This window comes from Somniosus microcephalus, chromosome 6 (genome assembly GCF_052327205.1).
Source record: "Somniosus microcephalus isolate GS21.2 chromosome 6, FLI_Smic_1.0, whole genome shotgun sequence".
Classification (NCBI taxonomy): domain Eukaryota; kingdom Metazoa; phylum Chordata; class Chondrichthyes; order Squaliformes; family Somniosidae; genus Somniosus; species Somniosus microcephalus.
In genome coordinates, this window is record NC_140992.1 from 261512536 (window position 1) to 261528190 (window position 15655).

General features: G+C 44.3%; 1 protein-coding gene across 2 annotated transcripts in view; it reads left to right on the forward strand.

Annotated features, from left to right (window-relative positions):
• Nucleotides 1–10627, forward strand: part of c6h16orf46 (chromosome 6 C16orf46 homolog) — a 26906-nt gene extending 16279 nt beyond the window's left edge. For both annotated transcript variants that reach the window (XM_085991821.1, XM_085991823.1), the window contains exon 4: nucleotides 9220–10627. In XM_085991821.1, the coding sequence (XP_085847947.1) occupies nucleotides 9220–10209 (990 nt within the window). In that variant the 3' untranslated portion in view covers nucleotides 10210–10627. The remainder of the gene's footprint in view (nucleotides 1–9219) is intronic.
• Nucleotides 10628–15655: the final 5028 nt, after the last annotated feature.

The following is a 15655-nucleotide window of genomic DNA, read 5'->3' on the forward strand; positions in this document are numbered from 1 at the left end:
CTCCTACCTTTTAACTATACCTCTCTGTAATCCGGACTTTTTGATAAACCGGCACCACGCCGGTCCCGTCGGTGCTGGATAAAAAAAAAGAGTTTCCTGTAACTCTTTAAGCCCTGGTATCATTCTGGTGAAGCTGTGCTGTATATCTTCCAAGGCCGATATATTTTGCCCGAGGTTCTCTGCCCAATACTGAATGCAGTATCCAGATGGGGTCTGACCAAGGCCCTGTATAACTGAAGCACAACTTCCTCACTTTTGTACTCCAACCCCAGTGAGCCTTTCTGTACATGTGCACCAGCTCTTAGTGTGATCTGTGAACATGGACGCCCAAATCTGGAATGGATGGCTGCCACGCCAGGATGGGAGAGATTAGATGGGATGGGTCGGCAGTTTCAAGTGTTTAAGGTTACAAAGTGTAATAACTGAAGTAAACGGAGGTCACTCAGAGTTTAATTGTTGTTTGATCAGGAAATTGTGGAGACTGGAATGTGCTCATCGGTTTCAAGATGCAGCTTAGGGGCACACAGCATTTTAAGTTTTGTTTTGCATTCGTAACACAGTGTGATGTCTGTACGCACAAGCAGACGTACCACTTTTAGTGCATTACTAAACAGATCTCCCGTGGTGATATTCATAGCAAGTCAGATGATGCGTGAGGCGAGCATTAGACTGTGTTAATGCAGAACGGATTATTTTGCTGCGAAGGTGGACGTGTGTCCATTTTAAGACTACAAAATTGAACTTTAGGTAAACAGATTTTCCGGTCGTTCAGAGTTGTTTGGTCAGAGATCTTTGGCGATTTAAATAAGCTGGTCAGTTCCAACCTGCAGCCAATGAAACATAAAGGCCTGGATTTTCCGTGGCCTATGACCATGTACGCAGAGCGGAGAGTTGGGCTATTCTTGCCCAGCGAATGTCCATGAAACTCTTACGCCTGGTAAAAGCACCTGGTAAGGCCGCCTTTTACCAGCGTAAGGGTGAAAATAAATATTAAAATAACATTATTTTTAATCATTTTAACATTCAAAAACCTGTAAAATAAGTTTGTGCTATTTTTGGCCCCTTAAAAAAATTTACATTTATTTTTCAAAATATAAATTTTTTGTTTTAAATCTTTAATGAAATTGTATTTTAATTAATTTTAAACATGTAATGCTTTTCTTTTAATTTCAATGTTGTGTAATTGTGTTTTTTGGGTGATTCCTATTATGCTCATGGGGATTCTGTACAAAAATGGAATCCCATAAGCACAATGGGAATTCCCTTTGATTGGTTGGGCTGGCCCATGTGATCCCAGAGGCGCTTGTGAACCGCCTGCGTAAAGGCCCAGGAGCGCGAGTCTCCGTGGATTCAGGACCATCAGGTAGGTGCGTAGATTTATTGCGGTTCGGAGGAATCCACCCGCGGGAAGACTCCGACCGCAGATTCAGGCCCAAAGCATTTTAAAATGGTCTGGCCTGTGACAAGTGTGATTGGCCCGGAATTTGCAGTGGGTAATAACAGGAAATGAACAGCATTCGCTGCTTGAAACTGACCGCAACTTCAGGATGCAGCACATGCGCTTCCTAGTGTGGAAATCCTGAAGTTGCGGTCAGTCATTCACTGCTCCGACACTGGCTGCGCTGTGTAACCCCCCACCCCCATTGCTGACAATCAGTGAAATGGACGAAAACGTCGGCTTTTCCGTGTAATATCACTGTTAAATACCCCATAAAAAAAGTTAGACCTTGTTGGATTAGGTGTAACTAAGGTTTTAACAGCGTATTGATTGCTCAGCAAACATTATGGTCCTGAAAAATGAATTTTAATTTTGTGGAGTATCAAATTTACCCATTTTAATAAAAATTACAATAGTTTGTTCATATTTACCATATTTCAGGTTTACTTTTCCCCCATGCAAGAGCCCCAATCTTTGTTTTGCTCTTTATAACATTTTTTAAAAGTTAGAATAAAAAGGAACTTCTTTACTTCCTGGTTCTCTGTCTGTGAGAATTCTGCATTGTGATTGGCTGCTTATACAGCTTGTTGCCATCACAGCAGCTCGCACTAGGGAATTCCCACTAAACCACTGATCTCAACTACATGTTGGAAAAGCCGAACTTCTCGCCACAGAGATCGGGAGATCTTTGGGCAGCTTTCTTCAGGGCCAGTGGCAAATGCCTTTGCTTCGCCACTGACCATAAATTACGGGCCATTATTTTTAATATAGATATTTCTGGGGAAGGGGGGGGTTCAAGTTTGCGAGTGGCTTATATGGGAATATGATATGTATTTTTAAAACTTGTGCTGATTTTGAGGAACAATCATAATTTCAGCTGTTTGGCTGCTAAGAACTCCTGCTTGAGAGATACTCCTCCTTTGCTTTCATGTTTACAGCAATGGTTTAAAAAGATACTGTAACACTTGATAAATGGCCCATGCTGTGCCTGGCCAGTCAAGGGAGACGGTCTCTGATGAGAAGCGTAAATCTCAAATCGTAATGCAGTGACTCCTTTTCTCAAACTGGTTGCTCCTTAACTGGTGGTATAGAGGAACGTAGGAACAGGAGCAGGCCATTCAGCCCCTCGAGCCTGTTCCGCCATTCAACGAGATCAGGGCTGATCTGTATCTTCACTCCACCACCTGCCTTGGCTCTATATCCTTTAATACCCTTGGCTAGCAAAAATCTTACAACAAAATGGTGCAGCACGGTGGCATAGTGGTTAGCACTGTTGCCTCACAGCACCAGGGACCCGGGTTCAAATCCGGCCTCGGGCGACTGTGTGTGGAGTTTGCACATTCTCCCCGTGTTTGCGTGGGTTTCCTCCGGGTGCTCCGGTTTCCTCCCACAGTCCAAAGATGTGCGAGTTAGGTTGATTGGCTATGATAAATTGACCCTTAGTGTTAGGGGGATTAAATACGTGGGGTTACGGGGATAGGGTGGGATATGTGTTGGTGTAGGGGTTACGGGGATCGGGTGGGATATGTGTCGGTGCAGGCTCGATGGGCCGAAATGGCCTCTATCTGCACTGTGGGGTTTCTGTGATTCTGTGAAAATGACTTTTGACATTTTTCTGTGAAATGTTTTAAGTTAGATAATATACACTTTGCAGTAACAAACAAAATCAAATCTATATATATATATATATATAAATAAAAGCTGTTTAGTTATCAAAATAATTTATTTCATCTTATAAACAATTTTCCCTGTAAAGTGTGTAGCCATGAAGTGCTCTGGAGGTCTTGCGCAGTGGCTCTTAAATGGGAAAACCGCGCATGCGCAGAAATTTAAAGAGGCCACACGGCCCCCCAAAAAATGAGAGAACATTGCTCATCAACGTACAGCACCACGTTGTTGATGGTGCATAACAGCTTAATCAAGGGGTCCAAATATACCATGAACTGCAAGAGCACAGTTTAAGTATTTTATGAATGACATTGGCAATTTAGGATTAAATTCCTCTATTGTATTCCAGTCTCAGACAATGTTTTTCATAGAAGTGCTAGGCAGTGGCAGCACAATCTAACTGTGCCGTTTCACCATCAATTTTCAATTGATGCAAAGCTCCTTGCAATGCACACTGATGCAAAAATGGTATTACTGGAAAATATTCTGGCTCCCAAAGTGCCCTAAAGTCAAGCAGAATGAGACCAACTCCAGGAGGCAGTCTCCCAGTGTTTCAGCTTCACAAATGCTGCAGTGTAACCTTAAATCGTGCAAACTCAAGCTTTAAAATGATCAAAAATGGAATTATCTGCAATGATATTAAAATGTACCAGTTGGAGCTTTGCATATGTAAGTAGAGTTCCTTTGTTGCTGAGCAGAGTGTGATGGACAGTAGGCACACCTCGGGTGTGCTGGCTGTACTTTGCTCTGTACAGGCATGGTCTGAGACCAGTAGCTGTAGTTGTATCATCCACAGATATTATAAACTTTTAACCATTTAACAAGTATTGCAGAAAAAGGCTGAAGAAGATATAATAAATAGTTGGAAGCACTAAGTGTAATTATACTTGCATTTATTGCCTTATCAGTTCAGTGGGTAAGCACCCTTGCCTCTGAGTCAGAAGGTTGTGGGTTCAAGTCCCACTCCAGAGATCTGAGCACAAAAATCATTATCCAGTGCAGTGCTAAGGGAGTGCAGCACTGTCGGAGGTGCCATCTTTTGGATGAGATGTTAAACCAAGGCCCTGTCTGCTCTCTCAGGTGGACGTAAAAGATCTCATGGCACTATTTCGAAGAAGAGCAGGGGAGTTATCCCCAGTGTCCTGGTCAATATTTATAGCTCATTCAACATCACTAAAACAGATTATTTGGTCATTATCACAGTGCTGTTTGTGGGAGCTTGCTATGCGCAAATTGGCTGCCGTGTTTGCTACATTACACTTCAAAAAGTGGCTGTAAAGTGCTTTGAGATGTCCAGTGGTCGTGAAAGTCACTGTAGAAATGCAAGTCTTTCTATCATGTCAAAAAATCTCTATTTTACACAAAATATTTACTTTTTTTTTTTTTTTTTTTTTTTTGAGTGCAGCATTATTTTTGGCTGTAATGGCACAGTTATTGTAGAATAATATTCATAATAGAAGGGTACGATAAGAAATTATTTTTCAATAATTACAGGGGAGTTAAGAGCCAATAATTATAAAAAAATTAAGAGCTTAGGTATATAAATTACATGCTAAGTTGAAGGGATATTTACTAGTCCTAGCTCCTTTAGGGCTACCCTGGATCAGGTGTATTTCTCAGACGTTCACTTTCAACTAAAGTTTGAGGTAGCCGAATCCTAAAGACACTTAATTGGGTCTAAAGGTCCGGGCTAGCTCTCCCTAAAGGAAAGGAACAACCCGAGAATATTACCATTCTTCAGATAGCGCTTTTAATAAGTTTAGCTAGACTGTAATGTCCCGGATATTATGAGGGTCCGGAGAACTCCTTCAGAATTCTCTAACTCTTCACCAAAAAGTGTACAGAGATTGGGTTCGTGAGTTATTGATACAGAAGACTTATGTGAGACAATTCTAAAAATATAGAGATTTATTAAAAGAACCAACATTCAATTTACAGTTGGTGAATCAGTCAATCGCAACATTAACAGTTCTAAAAAGAGAAAAAATACTATCTTATCAACAGAGAATCTTACTTTTAAATCTTAACTTCGCTACAATATTACAATTCTTAAAGTTTTGTATACAGGATATCCATCAATATCAAATACCTTTGATCCCCAATGTACAAAGAGTGGTAGACTACAGAGCCGCCTCTGTAACTGAGAATCGCTTTGCCCGATTAAAGAGAGTCTGATATCCCATTTGAGAGTTCAATATTTATACCCTTTTTCAGTGGTATTTCCTTTAACGTTTCTGCTGAAGCAAGTCAATTATCCCTATTCATCTTTCTGCCGACCTCTGCAATTCTTACTGCTACATCAGCTTGTAACATTTCAGAATCTTGTCTCATCTCCAGGTGTTCTGGGTTGACCATATAAAAACGGTGTGACGGCAGGTGTTCCTTATTTATGTTATCCTTACGAGGGCAGATGTTCCTTATCTTATGTGCCATCTTTATGAAGTTTAAATTAGAACACCTTATCCAGGGTGAACCATTGTTTTTATTCCCAAAGGTCAGCCTGTCGGAGCCATGCACCTTCTGTTTCAATAAGGTTATTTATTCAGGGTCAACAACTGTCTTATCTCAGTAGCCAGAATTCTTTCACAGCTATTTCATCGTTAGGTTTCTAAATTTCCAAACCCACTTTGTCATGTTTTAATAAGCCCAGAATTATTTCATAAGATAGTGTATTTTTCTGAATAGGTTTTATGGCTTATTCCTTCACAAAGTTAGGATTAATTTTAAAAGTGCCTATTTTTATAGGAAGGTATAAGTGACTGTTTGAGTAAGAGCATAATTGTTTTAATTTTCACAGAATCACAGAAACCCCACAGTGCAGATAGAGGCCATTTCGGCCCATCGAGCCTGCACCGACACATATCCCACCCGATCCCCGTAACCCCTACACCGACACATATCCCACCCGATCCCCGTAACCCCTACACCGACACATATCCCACCCGATCCCCGTAACCCCTACACCGACACATATCCCACCCGATCCCCGTAACCCCTACACCGACACACATCCCACCCAATCCCCGTAACCCCTACACCGACACATATCCCACCCTATCCCCGTAACCCCTACACCGACACATATCCCACCCGATCCCCGTAACCCCTACACCAACACATATCCCACCCTATCCCCGTAACCCCTACACCGACACATATCCCACCCGATCCCCGTAACCCCTACACCAACACATATCCCACCCTATCCCCGTAACCCCTACACCAACACATATCCCACCCGATCCCCGTAACCCCTACACCGACACATATCCCACCCGATCCCCATAACCCCTACACCGACACATATCCCACCCGATCCCCGTAACCCCTACACCGACACATATCCCACCCGATCCCCGTAACCCCTACACCGACACATATCCCACCCGATCCCCGTAACCCCTACACCGACACATATCCCACCCGATCCCCGTAACCCCTACACCGACACATATCCCACCCGATCCCCGTAACCCCTACACCGACACATATCCCACCCAATCCCCGTAACCCCTACACCGACACATATCCCACCCTATCCCCGTAACCCCTACACCGACACATATCCCACCCGATCCCCGTAACCCCTACACCAACACATATCCCACCCTATCCCCGTAACCCCTACACCGACACATATCCCACCCGATCCCCGTAACCCCTACACCAACACATATCCCACCCTATCCCCGTAACCCCTACACCGACACATATCCCACCCTATCCCCGTAACCCCTACACCGACACATATCCCACCCGATCCCCGTAACCCCTACACCGACACATATCCCACCCGATCCCCGTAACCCCTACACCGACACATATCCCACCCGATCCCCGTAACCCCTACACCGACACATATCCCACCCGATCCCCGTAACCCCTACACCGACACATATCCCACCCGATCCCCGTAACCCCACGTATTTAATCCCCCTAACACTAAGGGTCAATTTATCATAGCCAATCAACCTAACCCGCACATCTTTGGACTGTGGGAGGAAACTGGAGCATCCGGAGGAAACCCACGCAAACACGGGGAGAATGTGCAAAACTCCACACAGACAGTCACCCGAGGCCAGATTCGAACCCGGGTCCCTGGCGCTGTGAGGCAACAGTGCTAACCACTATGCCACCAAAGGGCTATTTTTCAAATGGACTTTTTAAATTGAAGCTTTATTCCACCAAACTTGCATTTTGCTTCTACTGCATTTAAGGTAATTGGTAAAAGAACCAAAGGGAGATGAGAATTTTTTTCACACGAGTTATGATCTGAAATGCACTGCCTGAAAGGGTGTTGGGATCAGATTCAATAGTAAACTTTCAAAGGGGAATGGGGAAAGAGCAGGGTAGTGGGACTAATTGGACAGCTCTTTCAAAGTGGTCTCCTTTCGTGCGGTATGATTCGATGCTGCTACCAACGGCTAGAAAGCTTGTGGTCGTCTGGGAACGAAGCTGAAAAATCACAGCTTTTTTTAATTCAATAAGGCACTTCCACATTTATAAACCTGCAACCAATGACAAACACATGGTTTTCCCACTGTTGGCCCAACTTACCTTATTGCAGCTACAACAGGGTCCTACTTTTTCCTGGGTGTCATCAGCTGCCCCTGGATTCACAGACTCCACTTCTGCCTGGAGATAGAGAACTGTGCTGGAAGCAAATGTAAATGAAGGGGGGGGGGGAAGAGAACGAGGCCAGGTAATCAGTATGGTCAACACTGTTCCAAAACCTGTGTTGCAATGTAAAAGCTTCCTAAGAACTACTAGCCTTGAATCTCGCCTTGTCCAATTGACCATTATTCATCTCAGAACTTTAACAGCGACTGCTGGTTAACTATTCAGTTGTGGAGGTATTGCAGCTAAACCCAATTCTTTCCTTACCAAACATCCACACTCATGCGCCTCCAACAAGAGCCAATGGATAGTGATCAGGAGTGAGAATCCTGACGGAGTCCAATTCTAGTGCCCCTCTCACCATCCGAATAGAATCATAGAAATGTACACCACAGAGAGGCCATTTGGCCCATCGTGTCTGTGCCGGCTGAAAAAGAGCTATCCAGCCTAATCCCACTTTCCAAGTCTTGGTCCATATCCTTGTAGGTTACAGAACTTCAAGTGCATATCCAAGTACTTTACAAATGTGTTGAGGGTTTCTGCCTCTACCACCCTCTCAGGCAGCGAGTTCCAGATCCCCACCGCCCTATGGGTGAAAAAAGTTCTCAACTCCCCTCTAATCCTTCTACCAATTACATTAAATCTCTGCCCCCTGGTTATTGACCTCTCTGCTAGGGGAAATAGGTCCTTCCTATCCCCTCTAGCTTAGCCCCTCATCATTTTATACACCTCAATCAAGTCTCCCCTCAGCCTCCTCTGTTCCAAAGAAAACAACCCCGGCCTCTCCAATCTTTGCTCATAGCTAAAATTCTCCAGTCCTGGCAACATCCTCGTAAATCTCCTCTGTACCCTCGCTAGTGCAATCACATCTTTCCTGTAATGTGGTGACCAGAACTGCACGCAGTACTCCAGCTGCGGCCGAACTAGTGTTCTATACAGTTCAAGCATAACCTCCCTGCTCTTAGTCTATGCCTTGAGTTTAGTTAATCAGCGGATCTAACGCGGGACCTCCCTGGCCCACAAATCTCAGCTATTCATGAAACTAACCTGCCAAGTCATCAGGGAAACTCACTAAAATGCGGTGTGCACGATTGACTAGGCCAAGGGAGTCTAATCCTGGCCAGTGTGTGTGATTCCTGCAGTGATTCACTAACGTTGGCCAAATAATTGAGAGGCATTAAAAGACTTGCAGTGTGGTGCTGTTAAAAATGGAAAGAATCGAGTTCCCTGACTTATCAGAAATTAGTTCTAGATGGAAGAAGTTGGTAATTTGGCTTAATAATTTTCAGCTTGGAGCAATGGTTACGCTGGTGAACATAGAGGTATCAGAACTTCAGTGCTCTCCGTGTCTGAGCTTTTTGATTACTTGTCTACCCATCTGAGAAAAGAAGCAAAGAAATAACATTCCTTCTATGTCATAGCTCATTAGGCTGCGGTCACTGCCTGCCTTCTCAAACAGCTAACGCCATTCTAAAAAGGTTTTCTTTTTGCAATAGGTGCACGGCTGGAGAAGGGGTAACCTCTATTCCTCCAATCATACGCTAAAGAAAACAAGAAAAGAGAGGAATGCCAGCCACTGTGTGCTCTGCGCAGAAATGGTGCCTGTCCCAGAAAGGAAAGCCACCCAGGAAGTTGAACCTTCCAACCCTTCGTCCGAATCGACCAGCAGCAGAACGGCCCATCATTTCACAGGGAAGAATACCAACTCCTCTGCGGAGAGAACTCCTCCTCCTCCTGCTTCACGAACCAAGTTGCATCTGTACAGCTCCACAGTTTCACAGAGGCAAACAAGCGACATGACTCAAGAAATCCACGCCCAAAAAAAGACAGAGACTGAAGCGAATCCGTCTCAGGAAACTGAGTGTGAAATGATCCACAGCCCCGATCAGCAGGCCCCAGTAAAAAAACACTTCTCGGTGCTGCCACCTGTAAAAATGGCTAACGGCGATGAAATGTCTGCCTCAGGTTTCAACCCGGGGAGAACGTTTTATTTGGGCACACAAAATGGCAACCAAGTTCTGAAAACTGTGAGTGAAGTGTCGGAGAGCAATAACGGCAATGCCACCATGTGCATTAGGGCCCATGCTTGTAATATGGCCATGTGGCAAAAGACTGACATTCCAACAGAGTCAGAAGTCACAAAGATTCCCTTCCTCCATGCCATGAATCATTGGTGCTGGCAATATTCTTTTATGCAAGGCAACCACAACATGGCCGTCATTGGTGCCCCAGCCTCCAAACTAATGGAGTGCCACAGCATAGGGCTGCAGCCCTCGAGAATAAAACACCACACAAAGACCTTGAAGCAAGACTTCTTCAGTAAATCTGCTTTCAGTCACAATGGCCCAGGCGATAAACAGTCCAGTAGAGTAAGACCAAGGAATGTCGCAGAGAGAGATATTCTCCCCGTGATCCCACAGCCAGGTCCGCCACCGGCATCAGGGACCAGGATAGCAATCTCCATATTGCCACATAGACTTCTATAGTCTTGACAAGTTCTCTCCTCTTTGCCCTCCCCCCTCCCAGGCCTAAAGGTTGCAGAGACCCATTGTGGTGCTCCTCCTGCCACCCTGGCTGAGAGCAGCTAACTTAGCAAGGGCCACCGATACAGTCCAGGTGTTGCCTCTGGCTCTAATGTTCATTGTAGTGTCACTCAGGAGGGTGGGGCCACGGAATTAGCAATCTAGAAATAATGACGCACGATAATCTATTGTATGATGTTTATTGGAGAACAGCAAGGATGTATTTGGGTTAGACACACACACACACACACACACACACACACACACACACACACACACAATGTTCTTGTGTTCTTGTAATTCATTGTGTAAAAATGAATCTAATAATATTGCAGGACCTAAATGGTGTTCTATTTCAATGCACCTCCAGGTTTTAAATCATGATATCGATTATGCATTTTGTTTCGTGTCACAATGATTTAATTTCAGCTTCGGATGAGAGCAGCAAAAGCAAAAAAAAAAAAAATTTTAACAGAAAATTCACACTGTCTGTCCTTCCGTCTGTCTGTCCGGCTATACACTCTCAAGTTATAGAGTGTACCTACACGTGCGTTACATCGAAAGAAAGCTTACCATTCCGGAACGGTCATAAGCGTATTTACTTTTTCGTCACACAAAAATTGTTCGCGCATTATACAAAAAACCTTCAAACTTCCACTCATTATCCACTCATGAGTGGACCTTGAGTGACGTCAAGGTCGACCAATCCTGTGCCGTGATGATTGACTAATCCTACAGTTCAGTCACCTGATGGTTGACCAATTGGTGTGTGTGTGGGCGGGACTAACCATTCTCAGCTCAGGGATCTGGCAGCCATTGCCTCAAGCTAAAAATATGGTCATCGAGGTTAGTGTCTTATTTTTTTTGAAAAAGATTTACCAAACATGTTTTATAAGTACTTTAACTTTCATCTTTGAAGGTATTAAAAGCTAGAACTGTTTAGGTTAAAAAACACTCAAAAATACCCCAGCCCCAGGCCCTAGGCTTCTCCAACTGCAGACAGCCCAAATCCAGTCCCAGGCTCCCGGCCCACACATCCACCAGGCCCAAAAAAGCCCTGCAACGCGGGGCTCCCCTGCTAGTATAGTATAAACCAGATACTGTACAAGATTAATTACAACAAATTATTGCTCGTCCATGAAAAGAATCGGGCAATTTGGGGTCGAATTTTCATGGCACTGCAACATTGGCAGAAACCCTGCAGAATGGCCAAGTTATGCCAATTCGCCAGGGTTTCTGCTAAGGTACGGCAGGAAATTTCATGTGAACCGAAAGATGAAGCTACTTTCCCCCACCCATGACTGTGCTGAATCATGCCAGGATAGTTTCATAAGCATTTTGCACCCTAGTACCTCACCCAAGCAGCCACGGTTCGTGTACAAATCTAGATAGTGAGTGTCCATCACAGTTGTGTGCAATCCTGTCCTCACCAGATGCACGCTTTCCAAAGAAGCCACTGGATAGCAATCAGGAGCAGCAACCCTGGATGATATTTCCCTTTCCGAGCCCAGACACTAGTCTATTTTATTGCACTTAGTCGTTCCCTTATGTTAACATGCACAGATATCCTCACTGAAAGAAATTATACCATCACTGCAATATTCTTGGAATTTTATCTGTAGTGTTACTGGAAAAGGAGACACTGTGCTTTTAAAAAAAAAGTGCGTAAAGGAAATTTTAAGGCAACAATCTAATATTGGGGCTCAACATAAACTGCTCGAGATCATCGGAATGGCACAGTTGAGTGACTGGTTTGTAATTCAACGAGGACTTTCACTATCCTCTGTTTTTACAACTGGTGTTGAGATAATCTGGAGTCAATATACGCCAATGGAATACAAAATGCGTTAGCTAGAGCACATCTAAAAGAACAACTCCTTGAACCTGCAGGCATTTTACAGCAGTATCGCCACATACATGGACAGTAATACAGAACCAAACCAGTACCACTGTAAATTGGCCTATAGCATATTTAGCAGCACAGACCAATGGATTTCTCTTCACCGGAATCTAAATACATAGTCCCACAGGCTCTGCGACTTATAAAAAGTAGTAACAGATGGCGCTGAAATAGCACAGTGAATTTAAAACTATATTCTACCGTTAATCAAGCCAGCCAATCATGATTTGAGAAGCAGCAGCAATGCATGACATAACAGGGACTATTAAACAACATTACAGCACGTTAAAAAAAGTACAGAAAATTGTTAATTTTTAAGAACATATTCAGGTCTTATAGCACATACTGGTACATAGGTTGATGGAAGCAATAACCACAATTGTTCTCTTCTAGAAATATCATACACCTTTGGATAAACAATCCAGAACGCAGAATCGTGGAATACCCAGTGCGGTATTGAAGGAGACGAAAACAAGATGCTTACCCCAGGATATGTCCCATGTGTCTTATTTTTCCACACACAAAAAAAGATAATTACTGTGCGCTTTCCACTTTGTTAGGCTCCTCTCATCACACCGCTGATCAAGCTCCCAAGCATCAGTCAATTGTAATATCAGAAACTATCGGGTGCCCTGAGTGACTCCCTCTCTGTAAGGATAGGCACCTCTCCACATTAATATGGTTGAGTTTGAGAGGTAGCTATACAAATTAAATCACAGGCACAAACTTGCCTCCTACCACTCTGGGCACTGTGTACTGCACTGCCCAGAGAACCACATTTTGAAGGCTCCTCTTTTGGAGACCTGCCTGGAGTACATGAAAGCTTGAAGGAGAAATACAAAAATTGCAAGGACAAAATTGCTGGTACATTTCTGGGGGGGGGGGGGGGGGGGATGGGGGAAATAGTCTAGGGCAGGCACCTCAATAACATTTAGAAGTTTTACATTAAAAATGATGCATTCCGGTTAATTTTAGGCACTCAATATCCCAATTTACAGATTTTTTTAATCTTTAAAAAATGCAAAAAATGTGACATTTCCATTTTCGACAGCTCTCTCAACACTTTCTCCACATACAAACTCCCCATCCCACTTCACAGGCATTTAGCCCTCTCCAGATCGACACTGTACCCTATTTAACACCCCATCCTTTTACAGATACACTTTGTCCTCCTCCAACCCTCTCCATGCAAGCTCGTATTCCATCTCAAGGGGGACTGGAAGTTATGCTAGTTATATAAAGCTCTGGTCAGACCCCAATTGGAGTACTGCTTTCAGTTCTGGGCACCGCAAATCAGGAATTTCAAATCCTTACCCTGTAGATATCGCTTCTTTAGTAGCGTAATAGTATTGGCGGGAAGCAGGAGGGATTGATAGCGTATCACAATTTAGCAAGCAAACATTTGGTGAGCCAATAGGCGTGATGCGGCAGGCGGCCTGAATGGCTACCAAGACATGTTTCCAGTATTGTTTGGTCTTGTATTCGACTGCCCAACAGATTGTTGCCATTCTAATTACAGTAACCTTACGGAAAGGATCCACAGCACTCCCCCAATAGCCTACTAGGTAAAGGCACCACCTTGTGTTGCACTACAACATACAAACAGCAAGATCCCTTGCCAATTCTTGGTCTGTGCTGAGGTAGTTCACCTCAATGGGGGTAGCAGTAGTGGTGCGGAATTGGGCCCAGGGCCCTGGGCTAGGAAACGTGAATTGGCCAAGGTTTATGCACCTGATTACTATCAGTTGACCCTTGGGAAGTATGTGGATGTTTCAGGAGGGCTGAATTTAGGTTGGGTGTAATGCCTCGTGGTCAAATAACCTGCTGCCACTTGCCACCTAGGTTTCTAGACATTGGCCACCTGGATCAGGCACCCTCAGAACCGTATCCCAGCAGGACACTGTGCTTTCAGGAAGCGGGGGGTATAGGCAGAGGATGGTGAAGATTAGGGTAGTACTTCTTTATCCAGAGTGGTGAGAATGTGGAACTTGTTACCACGTGGAGTTGAGGTGAAGCTGGATAAACACGAGGGAGCAAGGAATAGAAGGCTATGCCGATAGGGTTTGATAAAAGTTGGGAGGTTCGGGTGGAGCGTTAACACCGGAATAGACCAGTTGAGCCGAATGGCCTGTTTCTGTGCTGTTAACTCTATGTACTAGATATATTGGCCTGGTAAGGGGTTGAGGGGGTGCAGTGCAGATGATACCTGGGCTGGAAAAGTTAAATTCTATGTCCTAGATATATTGGCCTGGTAGGAGGGGTGCAGCACAGAGTCGCCAATGATACCGGGGCTAAAAAGGTTAAATTATGAGGCCAGGTTGCATAGACTGGGCTTGTATTCCCTTGAATATAGAATATTATGATTAAAGGAGTTGATGGGGTAGAGAGAGAAGTTGATGGGGTAGAGAGAGAAGTTGTTTCCTCCAGTGGGAGAGTCCAGAACAAGGGGGCATAAATCCTAAAATTAGAGCTAGTCTGTTCAGGGGTGATGTCAGGAAGCACTTCTTCACACAAAGGGTAATGGAAATCTGGAACTCTTCCCCCCAAAAAGCAATTGGGGGCTAGGTCAATTGAAAATTTCAAAACTGAGATTGATAGATTTTCATTAGGCATATGGAACCAAGGCAGGTAGATGGAGATAAGATACAGATCAGCCATGATCTAACTGAATGGCAGAACAGGCTTGAAGGAGAGAATGGCCTACTCCTACAAGAACATAAGAAATAGGAGCAGGAATCGGCCATACGGCCCTTCGAGCCTGCTCCGCCATTTAATATGATCATGGCTAATCTTCGACCTCAACTCCACTTTCCCACCTGCTCCTACATGAGCTGCTGCATCAAGACTGGATTTTGGGGGGGGGGGGGGGTTGGTTAAAACAGCTGGCGAGAATACAAAAAAAAAGCTATTCTGACTGCCATCAACACTATATTACATTTGCTATCTGTGCTATTTCCTACATATACCATGCACTCCTTACTTGTGTTATCACCATTCTGTGAATCATGTCTGCAGCTGTATTCTTCTACCACTAGCTGGAGCTTCATAAACTCAAGATCCTCCACACCTAGTATCACTAATGTACTCTGAGGGAAATCTGCTTTGGCCCAACTTTGAGGTCCACTCGTATAAAAAGGTAATTGCAGTGGGCTTCACTACAATGGTAAATGTACTGAGACACTGTAGAGAAGTGAATAGAGGCAATGGGAATATGATACTAATCTGAAAAAAAGGTTTGCCTTCTCAATGAAACTGGAAGCTTACTCTTCCAAAGGCTTGAGTTGGCCCACAGAGGAGCTGATCCATAAGCTAGCAAGGAGCCAGGTTTGATCCTAGGTTTGTGCCGACTTAGCTGATGAGCCAGTTGGGAGCACTACAATTGATCTCGCTGTCCCTGGGTTAATAAAAATGGAAATTGGCTAGGGTTTCCACACTTGGAAAAAGGTGGCGACCCCTGTTGAAGTACTCACACGTAGATGTTAAGCGAGCCCGGGAATTGGGCTCACCTGC